This window comes from Lampetra planeri, chromosome 52 (assembly GCF_965212315.1).
Source record: "Lampetra planeri chromosome 52, kcLamPlan1.2.h2, whole genome shotgun sequence".
In the NCBI taxonomy this organism is placed as follows: Eukaryota; Metazoa; Chordata; class Hyperoartia; order Petromyzontiformes; family Petromyzontidae; genus Lampetra; species Lampetra planeri.
Window position 1 is genome coordinate 2,819,218 of NC_136158.1, and position 18,463 is coordinate 2,837,680.

General features: G+C 48.7%; 1 protein-coding gene across 1 annotated transcript; it reads left to right on the forward strand.

Moving 5' to 3' along the window:
• Nucleotides 1-1,081: 1,081 nt before the first annotated feature.
• LOC144734593 (protein phosphatase 1 regulatory subunit 14C-like) lies at nt 1,082-18,463 on the forward strand. Its single transcript, XM_078616849.1, has 4 exons — nt 1,082-2,095; nt 9,477-9,560; nt 14,644-14,676; nt 16,643-18,463. The coding sequence occupies exons 1-4, from the start codon at nt 1,898-1,900 to the stop codon at nt 16,709-16,711; spliced, it is 384 nt and encodes a 127-aa protein (XP_078472975.1). The 5' UTR covers nt 1,082-1,897; the 3' UTR covers nt 16,712-18,463.

Below are 18,463 nucleotides of genomic sequence, written 5' to 3' on the forward strand. Positions count from 1 at the left end.
CGGGACACCGTAAGTCGTTTCCTATGGCATCATCCTGCACCGTTATGTGGAATCGATAAAGTTACAATTCTTAAAGGTAGAGATATCCTCCCATCACAAGATTCTAGAATCCTTGCCAATAGGAAATACCACTGGGAAATTGTTATATAACTAATTTATTCATAAACACATTGTCCTGCGGAAGGAGCTGGTAAGAACGTTGGGTTGCTCGGTCAATGGCCAGGGTCAACGGCAGCGTGGTGTATTCCGCAAATATGCCCAACTGTGAGGGCGGGCACAAGCCGGCGTGAGTAGGTGAAACGCTGAGTTTTATAAGGGCACCACGGGGTGACCAGCCCCTCCCCACCCAGCCCCACCTCCCACCCAGCCCCTCCCCCACCTTCCCCTACCCACCCAGCCCATCCCCACCCAGCCCCACCCCTCCCATTTTTGGATGCACGACGGACGGACGGACACAATAATCCCCTGTGGGCTGGTGTAACCAGGAGGTTCCTACCAGTATAACTATTTTATTCTCAGAACCGACTATAATTTAAGTTTGCACTTGACACACATTTAAATCTATTTGCCCACATTATTTCTGACACGTAATATTATTCATTCGACGTGAGTGAAAAAAGATCCTCATAGCTCATTGGATTTCTCCCACAGTCTACATAATTAAAGCCGATTCTGATTTTGTCTTTTACGTTGTTTTTTTGGGAGCGAAAAAGAATATGGGTGGATGTGTGTGTGAGTCGATTTGGTCCTGAATGGGTCGAGTATGGGTTTCATCACACGATGAAGTCCTTTGTCCAGCCTGAACATCAGAGCTGTTGTGTAGGGAAGACTGTACCATGTGAAACCAACCATAAGGGGGGTGCAATAAGATTTAACTCCACACCTCCAAAGCACTTCTAATGCAGCTAAATGTGGATTGCCTCTGCCTAAAGGGTATTTTACAATAAGTAATTTATAATAGCTGACATGTAATGTCCTCGGGAGAGTGGTTTAGCGATTAAATAATAGCTTTAACATCATCACCAACACACCCTCCCCCTCCCCGTGGGAACTGGCGTGGATGGTTGTGCCCACGCTTCGTGGAGTCGTGGCAGGAGCAGTAACACGTGGGCGAACAGCTGTTCACAGGGCAGGCTGTGTCTCCGTGTCTGCCTGTCTCTCTGTGTCTCTCTGTGCCTCTGTTTGTCCATCTCTTCGTGTGTGTGTGTGTGTCTGTCTGTCGGTGTGGATTGATGTCTGTGCGCTGATCTCTTTGTCTCAGTTTGTTTTTTGTGTCTCTCTCGGTCTATGTCTGCCTGTCCATCTGTCATTGACGGTCTCTCTGCCTCTCTATTTGTTGGGCTGTCTGCCCGTCCGACCCTACATCCGTCCGTCCGTCTGCCTGTCTTCCTGCCTTCCTAATAGCCCAGTATCTGTCCGTCTGCCTGCCTTCCTGCCTGCCTATCTGTCCACGCGTCTGTCTGTACTTCCCATTCATCCATCCGCCCATCCCTCTGCCAACCCATCCATCTGCCTCTCTATCTGCATATCTGACCGCCTATCCCGAAAACCCACCCACCCAACCCAACCAACCCCCATTCATCCCATCTCACTGCGTCTGCCGTTCTCTCCAGATATCTTGCCAGACAGACAACTCATCCGGACATCATCCTCCCGTCTGCCTATCCGTTCACCCATTCTGTTGTCCATCTCGTGTCCTCTCGCCTCCCATTCACCTAAAGTTCACCCAATCTCCACGTGCGTCCACCCGCCCGCCCGCCTCTCGCCACGTGAATCTCGCGGTGTAACGGTGACCACCCCACCACCACACCACGCAGCTCCGAGCGGCCGCAGTCAAAGCCTCTGAAACGTCGGCAGAGACGGACGGGGAAGGAGACGAGAGGCAGGAGGAAGGGAAATGGCTTCGGGCGGGACGGACACGGACACGGGGCCGGGCCGTGTTCTGTTCGAGGCGGCCGGGTCCCACCAGGAGGCCCACCCCGAGCAGCGAAGACCGTGGAAGGTGACAGTCAAGTACGACCGCAAGGAGCTGCAGAAGCGCCTCGAACTCGAGGAGTGGATGGAGACGCAGCTCGGGCAACTCTTCCCCGGCGGCGTGAGTGGTGGTGGAGTGTGATGGTGGTGGTGGGGTGGTGGTGGTGGGGTGGGGTGTGTGGTGGTGGTGTGTGATGGTGGGGTGGGGTGGTGGGTGGTGAGTGGTGGTGGGGTGTGATGGTGGTGGTCGGGTGGTGGTGGTGGGGTGTGGTGGTGGGGTGGTGAGTGGTGGTGGGGTGTGGTGGTGGGTGGTGAGTGGTGGTGGGGTGGGGTGTGGTGGTGGGTGGTGAGTGGTGGTGGGTGGTGGTGGTGGGAGCGCTTGGTGGTGGTGGTGGTGTGTGATGGAGTGTGATGGTGGGTGATGGTGGTGGTGGGGTGTGAGGGAGTGGTGATTGGAGCGGTTGGTGGTGATGGGTGGTGGTGTGTGATGGTGGTGATGGTGGTGGTGGTGTGTGATGGGTGGTGTGTGATGGGTGGTGTGTGATGGGTGGTGTGTGATGGGTGGTGTGTGATGGGTGGTGTGTGATGGGTGGTGTGTGATGGGTGGTGTGTGATGGTGGTGGTGGGGTGTGAGGGAGTGGTGATGGGAGCGGTTGGTGGTGATGGGTGGTGGTGGTGTGTGATGGTGGTGATGGTGGTGGTGGGTGGTGGGGGGTGGTGGGTGGTGGGGGGTGATGGTGGTGGGGGGTGATGGTGGTGTGTGGTGGGGGGTGATGGTGGTGGTGGGTGGTGGTGGTGTGTGATGGTGGAGCGAGGGAGTGGTGATGAGAGCGGTTGGTGGTGGTGTGTGATGGTTGGGTGAGGGTGATGGTGGTGGAGTGTGATGGTGGTGGTGGTGGTGAGGGAGTGGTGATGGTGGTGGTGAGGGAGTGGTGGTGGTGGTGTGTGGTGGTGGTGGTGTGTGATGGTGGGGCGAGGGTGTGGTGATGGGAGCGGTTGGTGGTGGTGGGTAGTGGAGTGTGATGGTGGGTGGTGATGGTGTGTGATGATGATGGTGATGGTGGGTGGTGATGGAGGTGTGTGATGGTGGTGGTGATGGAGTGTGATGGGGGTGGTGACGGTGGGGTCGAGGGGTGGTGATGGTGGGGCGAGGGGGTGGTGATGATGGTGGTGGTGGTGGGTGGTGATGGTGGGGCGAGGGGGTGGTGGGTGGTGGTGTGTGATGGTGGTGGTGAGGGGGTGATGATGGTGGTGCGGCGTTTGTGTGATGGGGCGAGCGGATGGTGATGTGAGGTTAGTGATTGGCCGAGGGGGTGATGTGGGTGATGGAGCGAGTCCATAGTGATGATGATCTTGTATAGAGTGAAGTCATTATGATGGGGAGTTGTGTGGTGATGGGGCTAGAGGTGGTGATGTTGGTGATTGTGGTGGTGATTGTCACGGATGTGGGAGAGTTTGTGGCCGATGGTATTGTGATGATGTCTGTAGTGATGGTGTCGTAATGGCGTTGCGATGGTCAATTGTGCTGGCGGTGATGGTGCGAGCTTGTGTTCATGGCACATTCGTTGATGGCGATGGGTGGTGGTTATCGTTCTACCGATGACGGAGTTGGTAATTGTGACAGCGATTGTGCCATCTGTTGGCGATTTTTTTTCTTCTTGTTGAATTTTATCCGCCCTTCGCTCTGCTCGTTGTTGTGAGCTTCGCCTCCTCCCCGGTCTCTCACCCCAATGTTGAGGACGAGCGGTCAGCTGCCAATCCCACTCGTTACAATGAATAATACTGGTCAACAAAAAAATCATTTTTTTCTGGCCTGGACTTTTGCAGCTGTTTTAGACTAATTTCAGGGTGCTGATTCCAAATCTGATCTCAGATTTGCTCTATCACATCTCATTCTTATGCTACCGGCATACCCCATTTTCATTGATTTTTCCCGAAATTAATATCTATCACTTATTATTGCAAGTTGTTGCGAGTCAGTGACTGCTTTAGTGTTAAAATACGGTGCTGTATTTTTAGGATAGTGTGTTTATAATATAATTTTATGTAGATATCCACATTTATTTAATATTTTTCTTCTGCAAGTTTTTCTTGAAAATGCAATATTTGATATCTCAAAAACCTGATGCCAGATTTGGAATCGGCACCCCAAAATTACCTTAAACCCGTTGGAATACCTTATGCAAGAAAAAGTGTGTTGACCAGTGTAATCTTTAAAGCCTCACCCAGTGAGCAATACAAACGTGTAGGGCTCTACGTTGCAACCACATGCCACAAAGGACAACGTTTGCTGGTCGACCGGAACAATTCCCCTGATGGCTTTTTAAACTCCGAAATTTTACGAGACGCACCCCACCCCCATGCCCCGGCCACTCTATCCCCAGTATCACATTGGAGATGTCACTGTGATGTTGGTGGTGGTGGTTGTTGCAGTGTGTGCTACGAAAACGATGTGAAAACTTAATTCTGTATAAAAAAACTGCCTTTCGTGTTTCACTTTGTTGTGACCTCCCCGTGAAAGAAGTTGAGCGCATACATACGTAACAATGGCCATTGCCCGAAACGTCGTCCTGTTATGTATTTGCATGTTTAAGGCCCGCGGTGTTATTGACCGAAGTGTTTTGAGTTTTCAGCGATGGGAGAGGACACGGCGCTCGATCGCTTCGTCGGCAAATGTTCCAGCCTTGGTTCGATCCACTGCTGGATGAGAACCTGCTCCACACCACGTGGTTGCACTGTCGCGGCAGAGTGGTTCATCACCTGGGGGTGCGAGACGTGGCCAGATATGTTCTTCTTGTAAGGGGCCGTCCATATATGACGTCACGCACCTTGGGGGGTGGGGGGGGTCAGACATTTGTGACGATGTGTGACGAGGGGAGGGGCGGTTGAGAAATGTGACTTCACATCAAAATGCGCAACTTTTAATAAATATAGACAACACGTTCTACTTAATTAAATAGACTTTTTACTAAATGTTTTCTCCTACAACATCAGAGTGCAGCGGCACATTAAATACGCACTACAATGACAATAGTTTAAAGCGATTTGAAGCATGTTTTATTTTAGGGGGGGCATAGCTTTGTGACGTCATATTTGAGGGCGGGGGGGGGGGGTCTGACTTTTTGTGACGCCGTGTGACGAAGGGGGGGGGCGGTCAAAAATCGTCCAAAATCGCGTGACGTCATTTTAATGGACGGCCCCTAAATAATCGAAAACACAAATTGAGCACGTGCAAGGGGGAGTACAGTACAACTTTAATTTTGTGGGCCAACGCTGTCACGCGTCGCATATTTTGAGTAAAGGTTCAGGAACCGCTTCGTGTAGCCTGTACCGCCTGTCTGCACACAAGTGGCCGCTTGCACTCGGGCTGAACGATTAATCGAATTCAAATCGATTAATCGCAATTTGAAACAATGCGATTAGCAAATTGCAAAGGCTGCGATTTTTAGCGATTTTAAAAAGTCCTATGACTTTCTTATTGGAATTGTTTTATTTTTGTTATTATAATAACTCTATTTATTTAACTTAACAATTGTTCTATGTTTGCTTGTTCTAGTTAAATTAAAACATTTTAATAAATACACGTTGGAAGATATTAATATATTTTAGGTTCTCATCGTTGCATTAGAATATATAAGGCAGTTCATATTTTGACGGTATCATGTGGCAATGCTCCATCACATGTTTTAAATCTATTACACAGTGAATATTGAACTGAAGCTTGACTTTTAAAAAAATATCGCAAATCAAACCTCAATCGCAATATCTGTCAGAAAAATCGCAATTAGACATTTTCCCCAAATCGTTCAGCCCTGACTTGCACTAATCGAGGCTCCCACCTTGCGAAACTTCCGAGAGCTGACGACATCGCTTGCGTTCAAGTCGATTTCTTTTTCAAAGGCCATTGTGTTTTGTGTGCGCGTTAATTCGATCATTGGTGTTGTCTCGCAGTTTATTTAACATCCCGTCAAAATACCTTCACGTTAAAAGAAAGAATGCGTTTACATCCAAACATGAACCCCTGGGATGTAATCACCAGCGAAACGTCGTACTCAAATTGTAAATGTTGGGGATTTACTCTCCAACGTTTTGTTCACGTGACAAATCCCTTACTAATTGGCTGTGTCGGGTGGTGGAGGGTTACGACACACTCATACTTACGCGATCTAACCCAAAAACCTTTATTATGAATAATATTGGTCGCGAAAGCCTGCTACGTGTTAAATTATCCAATAGCCACGTCACACAAGCTCAAAAAGGGTATCTGCATCTAAGGCATATCATAAACAAGAGGAAGTATCAATACTGTACAGTACCAGGATATGCTCAGTTTCATTTATTTGGTATAGCCTTGTGAGCCATTCGTCCCTTGAATCGGGTGCAACCGCAACAAATAAAAAACTAAAACATGAACAAGAAAACATCTTAAAGTGACTATACGCAAACAGAAAAATCCAGGAAAAAAGTGCAAAGTCTTCCAGAAAAAAAAGTGCTGATAAATACGAAGTACTATCATCTTCAGTCGTCATCCACTGCCGGTTCAAGGGCTCCCCAAGCCTCCACCATCTCGCGATGTTAAAATCCACCCAGCACCTGCACACGAGATGACTTCATCGCTTCCATCTCCTCCGTTCCACGTCAGTCTCGGACGCGTTCCAAACCTTGGCTGCCACTCCGTTGTTACTCTTGACCATCGGCCACTGTGCGCAATCACGCCATCACGCGTCCTGCCCAAGCCCATTTAGTTTCATTAAAAGAGGAACGGGTAAAAAAATATATATATTCCAGCTAATGTCATGACTCGCAACGTTTCGGTTAGCATCCTTTCAGATGTGTTCCATCCCTTCACCTGCCACTCCATTATGCTTGACCTTCAGTTATCAACCTTCCATCCACCCCACGTGTTCCTGGCCAAGCCTGGTTACTTTAACTACCATATTAAGGGGGAAATTATAATCGCGATCAATAATGCAAGTCAATACTGCGTACCACGCCGTGCAAGCAATTTCATTACGGAGTTTAAGTCGGGAGAAATCCCAGCTGACGATGGCAAATTGGATAATCCCGACGCGCGCACGCACGCATGCCGAGCCGTGCTATCGCGAAGAGTGGGAGGCCGGAGGTCAGTATCAAGTTCTCGTGCGTACGACTTGAGAGTGCCTCTCGGGGTGATGCTTTCGATCACCGTAGCTGTTGAGAAATGTGCTCGCCAATCGATTGTCACGCTTTGTGAAAATAAAAAAAACGGAATAAAAACTCAAGCGCGCCGAAATAATTCACGGAGAGATGTTACTGTATTGAGGTTCCACTGAGAAACGGAAAGTGGAACACATGGAATTGTATGTTGAACTTCTTTTGCACCGTACCTATCCAACCGTGCTAATCGGAGGTACAAGCTAGAGACGTCTTATGGACTGTTATGAAAAAGTAAGGGGCCTTGGTCAGGACACACCACGGCTCGGAGGGAGGATGATGGCCAAAGTTCAAAAATAACAATGGGAGTGGCAGCCGAGTAATGAAAGGCGTCCAAGAATAATACGTCCGCCCAGGAGATGAAGCAATGAAATCTGTTATTGTGCACGGTGGATTATGACATCGCAGGATCGCGTGAAGTGGCGGTTAGCGCCGGCTTGTGCGGAGGCCTTGATCATCCAGCAGCGGATCGACCATGGCTGCCGTCGATGACGATGTTGATGATGGCGATGACTGACTTTCAGCGGTGCTAAATTTGACGATTCGAACCGGACCACCAGATGTGTGCCACTTGCAATAAGCGTTGTGTGTGTGAAAATAGAACGCGCTCAAGCAGGAAGGGCATGCGGTTTGACTCGTAGATTTTGCTGCTTTGCCTTGCAGCTGATAACAACGCCGTGCCCAGCTGTGGTTTGGCGTATATGTTCTGCTTTCCTTTTTAATAAGCTAATGGCAGGAGTTCACCCTCAATTGCATTATTGGTCCTCGTTAGCATTGCAAAGAAGGTCAATTTGACTTATTCTAATGTGTTCAAGATTGCTTTAGGAGAGGCCGCTAATTATATTATCACATGAAGAGCGAATTAAATTCATAGACATACACAGAAAGCCGCGTATGTTTTTTGTGTTGCCTTTGCATCAGGGTCGATGATCCGTAAAACGTAAATCACGTGGAAATCTGCGCCGTGTCTGGAAAAAATGGAAGCAACTGGAAATGTACGCCAAGTGTGTTGTTCGGAAAAATGTAACGAATAGTAACAGAGAGGAAGACCTAACATAGGATTACAGGTAGTCCCCGACTTACGATGGTCCGACTTACGATATTTCGATCTTACGATGGCGATAGTGATACGACAAAATTGTAAAATATTTAACATTTCGCGCGGCAGGCAAACGCAGCAGCGTGCGAGATACGATACTGTACGTTGGGACGCTGCCGGGATGTACTGTACGCATATAGTTTATACAGTACGGTACTGTAAATTGCTCTGTTTTGCTAAATTATCACCATTCTTTAAGACTCCTGGGTAGGCTAGGCCATTTTCGACTTACGATATTTTCGACTTACGATGGGGTCGTCGTAACGCATCTCCATCGTAAGTCGGTGACTACCTGCACTTGACGACATCATAAGAGATTGGTGCCAGAAAGATGTGTCCACGACTTGATCATAGTGGCACAAGACAGAGAAGAAAGTGGAAACAACAAATGACAAAATGCGCAGTAGACATCTATGGGCTATCTGCCCACGGATTGTGATGATAATGATGATAATATGGCTCTATAATGGACCGTTAATCGCAGATGAGTGCAAAATCTTAACCTTAATAATAATAATTTCAAGTTGTAACAGTCGAGCTGGAAGGCAGCCAGGCCAGGTGAGCTGGCATCACGAAAAATTGTCTAAGCTCTGCGATTCTCTCTATGTATTTAAGATGCAGTAAGTTCAATAATGAGCACTTAATTTAAACAAGTCGGAGGAAACCAGAGCAGCAGAGGAAAACCCAAGCGTGTGAGAGGACAACACACGATCCCATACAGATGGAACAGATGCAGATCAGTTCCCACTTGAGCTGTGCCCCATTCACCTGGCGATCCAGGGTGTGGCACCCCCTTAACGCCCAACAGGATGGGAGTTTCTCAACATTTGTGCGGTGGAACCGTCACAGCACGATAGCTGTATCTTACTTGATACAGCTATCGTGCTGTGACGGTTCCACCTGAAGACGGAAGCTTGTGTTGCCTCCGAAACGTCGTGAGAATTATTTTATTGTTTTATTTTTATTATTTTATTATTTCCCTTCTACGTGACTTTACCGAAAGAACCAAGAAGATGAATCCCTGCAGTCACGAAAGCTTTAAATCGAAATTTGTGCGGCGATTCACCAAACCCTCCCTGCTGCTGCTGCCCCCACGGTGCCGGATAACAGGCAGCAACGTGCATCAGCATAGCCACCACCACCGCCACCACCGACACCGCCTGGCTGCTAATGGGAGATCTGTGTGGTGTGTGTGTGTGTGGTGTCCTAGGAGGCGGACGTCCCTGATCTGGAGATCGATGTGGAGGAGCTACTGGAACTGGACGAGGATGAGGACAAGGCGAAAAAATTGCGGGTATGATACCGCCACCACCGGTCGTGTAAATTACCGACGTGTCTCCTGCGTGCGTGTGCGTGTGCGTGCGCGTGCGTGCGTGTGCGCGTGTGTGCACGCGTGCGTGTGCGCGTGCGTGTGCGCCACTGATGTTAGCCGTGCTCGGAAATAAAGCCCAGGTCGCCGAGTTCGCGGTGTGCTAATCACTACGCCAGCGACCCCCACATAGTTGCTTGCTATTAGTACTTGCCCCAATATCCCGTGTGGAATATGCAGGAGACCCGTGTGTTTTGTGGCGATGCCGTGGTGGAGTGGTTAGAGCACTGCGCTATGAACACCGCGACCTAAGTTCGATTGCCGGCCATGGATAACATAACACTATGTAACACGATTTTTGTTCGTCGGTAGTAAGTGTTATGTTCTAATTGCTTATGCCTCAAAAGTATATAAAATGGCTATTATTCCCCACAAACTTTGCTTTTGTGACCAGGACTTTTTGTGAAGGAATTACACAAATGCACACCACGTTTTCTCATTGAAAATAGGTACATTTCAAATATCACGATGGTTAGACAATTTGCTTACATATCGAAAATGTAATAATAGGGTTTTTCCCCTTTTTTCTGGCAACAAAACTGAAACCTTTTTACAAGGATTCATGTCTGCATTAACCACAATACTTACAGTGAAATGCAAACAAAAACACACACTATGATAATATATGATGCATTGTCCTTGAAACTCATTGGTCCACACCAAGGGACGGCTTTCTTTTGAGCCTCGACCCAATTGGTGCTCGACCAGAGGACGCCAAAAGGCGTACACAGCTCAAAGACAGCGGCACTATCAAAGTAATGAGGGCTCGGGGTGAGCATCTACATCATTAGACATCCTTTGCCAGTACCAAAATATAATAATAGGGGGTTTACCCTTTTTATTTTTGTTAAAAGGGTTCAGTTTTTTTGCCATAAAAAAGGGGGAAAACCCTATTATTATATTTTGGTACTGGCAAAGGAGGTCTAATGATGATATCCAAGATGATTACCCGCAATCATCGCCCGCTCCTGCGAACACACGGCAGGCACCGTCCTGAAAATAGAATGGGTGAAACTCGGTGAGGCTTTCCAGGGTAAATAGGCAGAGTAATAATAACGGCCCTTTGCGATGGTGTAGGGAGACCCCAGGGAATCGTAGCATTAGCAAGGGCGCAGCAGATGCCATTAGAGAAGCAACCATTAAATGTCGTCTAGTTAATAACGCCGGCCAGAGCCCATTTGAGGGCTCAAACCACACCCATCTCTTTTCCGAGTGGGATTCAAAGGGGGACCTGGGTGACCCAAGCGATACAGCGCACACGCGATGCACGGGCAAAACTACGATGCTCGGCGACAGGAAGACAACGATAGTGATTTAAAGCTTTCGTGACTGCAGAGATTCATCCTCTTGGTTCTTTCGGTAAAGTCACGTAGAAGGGAAATAATAAAATAATAAAAATAAAACATCATAAAATAATTCTCACGACGCAAGCAGCCGTCCTCAGGTGAAGACCAGGTCTGTCGGGGAGACAGGTCTTCACCTGAGGATGGCTGCTTGCGTTGTGGCCGAAATGTCGTGAGAATTATTTTATTATGTTTTATTTTTATTATTGTATTATTTCCCTTCTACGTGACTTTACCGAAAGAACCAAGAAGATGAATCTCTGCAGTCACGAAAGCTTTAAATCGAAATTTAACGACAGTGATGTCAAAGCAATTTGTAACGGGCACAATAATTCGCGGACATAAATGACCGTGACTGGGGTGCGGAGGCAAAGTTCAGCGTCGCTTGAAAGCCAGGCGGGAGAGGTGAGGCCTTTATTCAAGAGGTGGCTCTTGAAAGTCGACGCAGACTGAACTCTGCTGTGAAGTTGCATGGGGGGTGATGGGACGCCTTCCAGACGGTGTTGGTCGCCACGGAGAAACCACGGCAGTGACAACGAGCCCCGGTCCTCGGTGTTGAGAGGAGGTCGTGAGTCGTGCCGCTTCTGCTGTGGAGCGTTTCACCGTGAGCTGTCGTGCAGGAGGGGTGACGGGAGTGGAGAAATGACGCCTGGCAGCGATCACAGTCCTAGTTCTTGGTGTAGGGAGGAGGTTGTAAGTCACGCTGCTGTAGAGCATTCCACCGCTAGATATACAAGGTGGTCCAGTAGGTCTTGTGACCCCCCCCCCCCTCGGCGTCAATTCATTGGGAGGAAGGGGGGGGTGTCACAAGACACCCGGACCATCCTGTAGTGCAGGGTGTTGGGAACTGGAGTCCCATCGGCCCTTCTAGCGACGCGTCATGCCCAAGCTCCGCTCGCTCTTCACTTCACCTCCAAATCCGCTCTTCGTGTTGTCGTACGAAAGACAAAGTGCGAGGTTCCACTCTAGCTTGCGGAATCCCGGTTGGATTACGGGTGAATTAAAACGGGGAAGCGGCTTAGCCGGCCTGAAATAACGCACCGACCCAACACGTGTAGTGTGCGTAACCCTCGCCCCAAACAGAGAAAAACGCACGCACGAGTCTCCACGAATGCCCGTGATTTACGACCACGTACCTCATTGCCCATTCTAAACATTGCGGTCAGCGAGGGAGGGGGGGGGCGGGGGGTGATGTCGCAGTTAGAGCCGGCTGCCCGACGTTGCGTCGGCCAGAGAGTTTGTGGCCTTGCCCTAAGAAGGCAAGTGCTCGTGCTGTTTTCACTTAATGGGTTACAGACTGCAAGGGCAAGTGCTGTCAATGGCATCTTTGTCTTGGGTTTTCTGATGCTTTCCGAACGGAGGTCGAAAGCGTTGATGCAGCGGTTCTCAACCGGCGGGTCGCGCGGTTTCCGTCTTAACAGGAGGGGCTGTCTGGGGGCGGGGTCGGAGGGAAGTTGGGGGTAGGCTACGGCATGGATACCGTGCAGGGTTAGGATCATAATACCGTTAGGTATCCATTTGTCTAGCCGTCTGTAGCTAGGGTTCACGGTAACTCAAGCAATGATATTGAGCGAAGTTTTTTTACGTTCCGTTACTGTTCGGGACTTGCCCTTTAGAAAGAACAGATATTGAGTCAAGGTTTGCCCTAAACTTGGTTTTAAGAAACCAGCGATAACGGGTAGTCTCTTGCAGCCAAGGGGATGACATCACTCGCCATGTGATTGCCTGGCTCGCGACTGAAAGGTCACATGATGCAATCGCGGTCAGGGGGTCGACTGTCAAGCCCGTCTTCCCTCTGGCATTGATAAACAACAACAACAATAACAAAAAATGAGCACCGGTTTTGTGGGGGAAGTTAACCGTCGTTGTCCTATGGGACGACTCTGTCCTGAAGGGCTCTTGTTGCTCGCAGACCTGGCCACGTTACCATAGGGCCGAATAGAATAATGATGATTGATAGTTAGCAGCTGAGGAAGTCTCAACAATGCGGTCCGTTGTTATGAATCTCGAGCCTTGGGAGCTCAGTCTCGAGCCCATGGTGGGAGATGTGTGGCTCCCAGCCGTCGCCAAACAAGAGGCGGCTTATACACAACGCACGTGTTAACGCGTGACGCCGCGCGCTACGGTCCACCGATTGACGAACGCCTCTTAGTTGCGTTGTCATCTTGTTGGCAGAAAGCGAGACGTTTTAACGCGCAAGCTCTCACAGCTGCTCGTAACCTGGAGTAGTGCGCCTCACCTCCCCGGCCTCACCCGGGTAGCATCGCCTTCGGCACGCACTACTGCGGGCATGTTCAGGAAAAATGAGACATCTCTCTGCATGCCTTACAACTACTTGCATCATCATCATCATCAGCAGCAGAAGCCGTGATGTATCTACTTGCCAGAATAGACCCACAATAATTTGCTGATCTCGTCAAGGGACATAAACTATCACATGAACTCCGGTCACAGCAGCAGCAGATTTTGGCTGCTGGCCATCGAACAAACACGGTCACCGCATCGCGCGCTTTCAGGTGCGCTTCTGCGACCGTCTGGAACGCTCTTCCCTCCAATATTAGGAGGCCATTGGACCTATGCACTTTTAAAACTAGATTGAAAACTAATTTCTTTGGAACTGCTTTTTGCTTTTAGTTTGGTGTCCTTCGCCCGCACCTCCGATTAGCATGGTTGACTACGTACTGTGCGAAAGAAGTTCAACGTACTTACATATATACATACATAGCGCACGTATTTTGTTTTAAGGGTAAATCTTGTAGAATTCACTTTCCACACGAAGCTGAAGGGTATCATCAAGAGTTATTTGTCATTACACTCGGGGATGAAGGCCTCCCCATGCCGTGCCGGTTAAGGGCATTGACCATCCTGGACAGTGCAGGTCGTTGAAGGGGAAACCCAAAATTTTGATTCATCCATAAGAGGGTTTTTTTTTTTTTTGGGGTTAGATCGCGTAAATATATAAATGTGTTGTTAAACCCGCCACCACCCGACACAGCCAATTAGTAAGGGTTGTCACTTAAACAGGACGTGCCAATTTGTTACTAGTACAGCAACACCGGTGTGTTGTACTAGTGACGATTTTACTGGTAGGAACCACCTGGTTCCACTAGCCCACAGGGGATTATTGTGTCCGTCCGTCCGTCGTGCATCCAAAAATGGGAGGGGTGGGGCTGGGTGGGGTGGGGAGGGGAGGGTGGGGAGGGGCTGGGTTGGGAGGGTGGGGAGGGGCTGGGTGGGGAGGGGCTGGGTGGGGAGGGTGGGGAGTGGGAGGGGTGGGGCTGGGTGGGGAGGGGCTGGTCACCCCGTGGTGCCCTTATAAAACTCAACGTTTCACCTACTCACGCCGGCTTGTGCCCGCCCTCACAGTCGGGCATATTTGCGGAATACACCACGCCGCCGTTGACCCTGGCCATTGACCGAGCAACCCAACGTTCCTACCAGCTCCCTCCGCAGCAGGAATGTGTTATGCGATCTAACCCAAAAAAAACCTCTCATGGATGACATTACTCGCGAAAGCCCACGTGTTAAATTTGGATATCACTCGACCGAGTTGATAGCACAGTGTGCTAACCACTGCCCCACCACTCTCCCATAATAATCTAGCGCTTAACGTGGGCTACTTTCTAACAGTGATTGATGTCCATCTCTCTTTTTCTCACTTTCAGGCGATCCTGCAGGGCTGCAGTAAAAACCCGGAGGTGAATGTTTACCTTTACTCTTGGGATTGCTCGTTGTACTTATGGTGTAGTGAATGCCCGCGTAGTGAATGTATATTGAATTGCTGCGCAGTGAGTGTATATTTAATGCCTGCGTAGTAGTCAATGTATAGTGAAAGTCTGTGTATTGATTGTCTGTGTAGTGACTGTATGGTGAATGTCTGTGTATTGATTTCCTGCGTAGTGAATATATCGTGAATGTCTGTGTATTGATGATATATTGAATTCTAGATTTGAAGCTTTCGTGACTGCAAGGATTCATACTCTTCAGTTTTTTCGGTAAAGTCACGTAGGTAAAAATAAATAATAAAAATTTACAATAGTATTATTTCTATCTTTTTATTATTTATTTTTACCTAAGTGACTTTACCGAAAAAACCTAAGTGTATGTATATTGAATGTCTGTAGTGAATGTCTGTGTAGTATATGCATCGTGATTGTGTCCGTATATTGATGGGACGTGTAAAAACTACGCCTCTTCTTTTTTTTTCACGCGGAGAGACGGACGCGTGAGGGAGGCGTTGTCCGCTTTAGTTTCCACAACGAGCCTCGCGAAAACCACGTGCAAGGCTCGGGATCCGAAGGATTTTTGCGAACGACTCGGGTGACATGACCCGAATCAGCCCCACCTCTAAGCCAGTTAAAATTCCTCCGGCTCACCGATTATTGACACCTGCTTGCCGCCTATCATTCACAGCTGCTGAAGTTGTTTTTTTTGGGGGGGTCAGCGTAGGTCATGGGGCAGCAACGAGCGTGGAAACTACCCTCCTAGGTTGACGTTCAGCCCACGCTTTGCAGACCGCTGTCGCTTGCCCGCTCGTGTCGGCTGCGACAGCCGCGTGAACGGCACGGGCGGTTGAAACAGCACAGCGAGTTTTTAAATCCTTTATATTAAGTTCACTTGCTTGCTTGCTTGCGCGCTTACAACCGTGCAAATCTTTCGGTCGTTTTTTAACCCACTTCCCGTGATCCAATCGAGCTGACATTTTGCACACAGACTCGTTGTGCGTGACAATTTATTTTCGTGAAAAAAATGTTCCAAAATTTTCCACTTTTTAGGAATTTTTTTTTTCATATTTAATTTAAATTACCAATGTGATAAAAATGAAACTCTTACTCAAGATAAACAGAAATGAATAATAAAATAAAACCGATGCCACGTTATAGTGAAAAACTTTGTTTTTACGGGTTAATTTTTATTGAATCCCCCTTTAGCCGAGCAGAATGAATGTGTGCACCGAAGCCGATCGATCGTTAGGCCGCGTGCGGTGGGGCAAAGCGTGGGCTACTCCAAGCCCTTCCGAGACATCTGGCGAGCACGGAAGAGCGGGTCAAAAAAAAAATATTCATAATAGAATAAAATAAATCGGTAAAAAAAAATTCCCGTTTAAAATCGCGGAGCGAAAAGCTAGAACCCAAATACCATTAAATTTCGATTTAAAGCTTCCGTGACTGCAGGGATTCATCTTCTTGGTTCTTTCGGTAAAGTCACGTAGAAGGGAAATAATAAAATAATAAAAACATCGCTGTTCTTCACCTGAGGACGGCTGCTCGCGTTGTGGCCGAAACGTCGTGAGAATTGTATTTTATTATGTTTTAGTTTTATCATTTTATTATTTCCCTTCTACGTGACTTTACCGAATACCATTGTAGAGGAGGAGTTCTGTAGTGGAGGCCCCGTCTGCTAGCGGTTGCGTGAGCGGGCAGTTGCAGGGCCGCGCCTTTGCCGTTTAACATCGTGCCCTTCAAGTGTAAAAGCGTAAGGGGCGGCCTTTTGCGCGAATGCCGCTCCAGGTCTCGGTGTTCGTCGTGTCCCCCCGACCTTTCGCGTCGCCCCTTTGCGGTGGCTGGGGGCGGCGGGTGGGGGGAGCGTTATCGGCGTTGTCCAGGGAGGCCGCGCCAGTGACCGCCGGCGTTGTGCGCTGCGTTTCTTCTCCGTTGCGTCCAGGGCTTCATCCGTGAGTTGCTGCAGAGGCTGAAGAGTGTTCGCAAGCTGAGCACGCCGCAGAAGAAGTGAATCTTCGTGTGGGGCGCGCGGTGATTAACGACGCGCTGAGCGGCTTCTTCCGTGTCCCCTTGCCGTAGCCGCATAGGCAGCGTCTTTAAAAGGAAGAGATCAAACGCAACGGACAAAAAGTCAATCAAAGTTACTTTAATCAAACGTATTGCTCTGGCCATAATTCTCACTCTGCATTGAAGTTTTTTTATTAAGCAACTTCTACAGGAGCTCTCTCTCCAGAGCTCTTGGTCATGGAGAGGCCATTCCGTCAACAGTGGCGAGAGCAAGAAATTGCAGGGCTGCACCTTTACCTTTTTAAAAAAAGATCGAGGCACCAGGCCCCGGTGCGTTGTGAATTTACGACTGACGGTAGCAGTCACGGCAATCGCCAAGTCTTTCCAAAATTCTTCCGTCACCTTCCACACTTGCGCGCACTTTTAAGTCATCTAGATTTAAAACGAATATTTTTAGAACTGATTTTTGTTTTTAGTTTGTTGTCCTTCCCCCCCCTCCCGCACCTCCCAATGAGCATGTTCGGCTACGTACGGTGCGAAAGAAGTTCAACATACACACACACACGCTCGCATTCCGCTCTGTTGAGACGGTCCTACAGGCGTTCAACGCGGCCACAGAGGGAAGAAGAAACGTGAATCAACGTTTATTCTGGCAGATCTCTTCGTGTGTATGTACGTGCTCCTTGATGACGATCGCGCTCGACATCGCAGCCTCGACGTCATCCACGTTTTCCAACCAAGGTCGACAGCTTGTAACACGTAGCCTTCCGCGAGCGATATTATCCACGATTTGTTTTGGGGTTGGATCGCGTCGTCAGGCGCGAGCTCTGTCCATCTGTCTCCAGCATGGCGACACGCCGACTCCCGTAAACATGATCCAATATGAACGAAACCTGTACTGCGATAGTCCTCGGTCTTGTTGTTGGCGTGAAGATCCCCTCCCGCAGGTTACCAAGGCCACAATGCACAGAGGGATCACATGTCCCTACACCACGAGTCGATGTGGTTGTTAGTGTAAGGCTATTTGTTTCACGATGTGTCCAAGTGAGTCATGCTTGCTGTGTGTGGAATATCTGTTGGAACTTCTTTCGCACCGTACGTAGCCAACCGTGCTAATTGAAGGTTGCGTATCGGTGACAACGTTAGGTCGGTACCACTTCATAAAAATTTTAATACCGGGACTGGATTCAGTTTTGATTGGGGGGGGGGGGGGGGTGCCTGTCCATGGCTGTTATAGTTTGTTTTCGTAGTGGGAGGGAGGGAGGCATTGTCTGTTGGTAAATGTGAATTTTCAAGCCAAATCTAAAGTTTTAACGAACAAAAAACAAGGTTGAGTTTGGGACACAGGTGGCAGTGTGATACGCAGAGTGACGCTGTGGCATTACTTACCAGACTACACTGTATGGGGGATGCATTATCGTGCTGGAGTATTGCGTTTCAACCATTATCAAGCAGTCTTTTAACATGTCTAAAATTATATTTATATTTGGGGTTCCTCAACATGCCATGTCGCGGGTTCTCGTTAATCCGGCCCTGGTTGATACAAAAACTAATAATTGTATTTAATACGGCGCCGATCATGCAAATCGGATCTCAGAATCATAATATTTCTACTGGAGGAGGAATCCGATGAGCTATGAAGCTCTTTGTTACAGGCGTCCAGTTGGGGTGGGGGGAGAACATGACGACGACAAGCAACACAGAAGCACGATAGGAGTGCAAAGTGTAGGAAGGATAAATAAATCACTTAATAAAA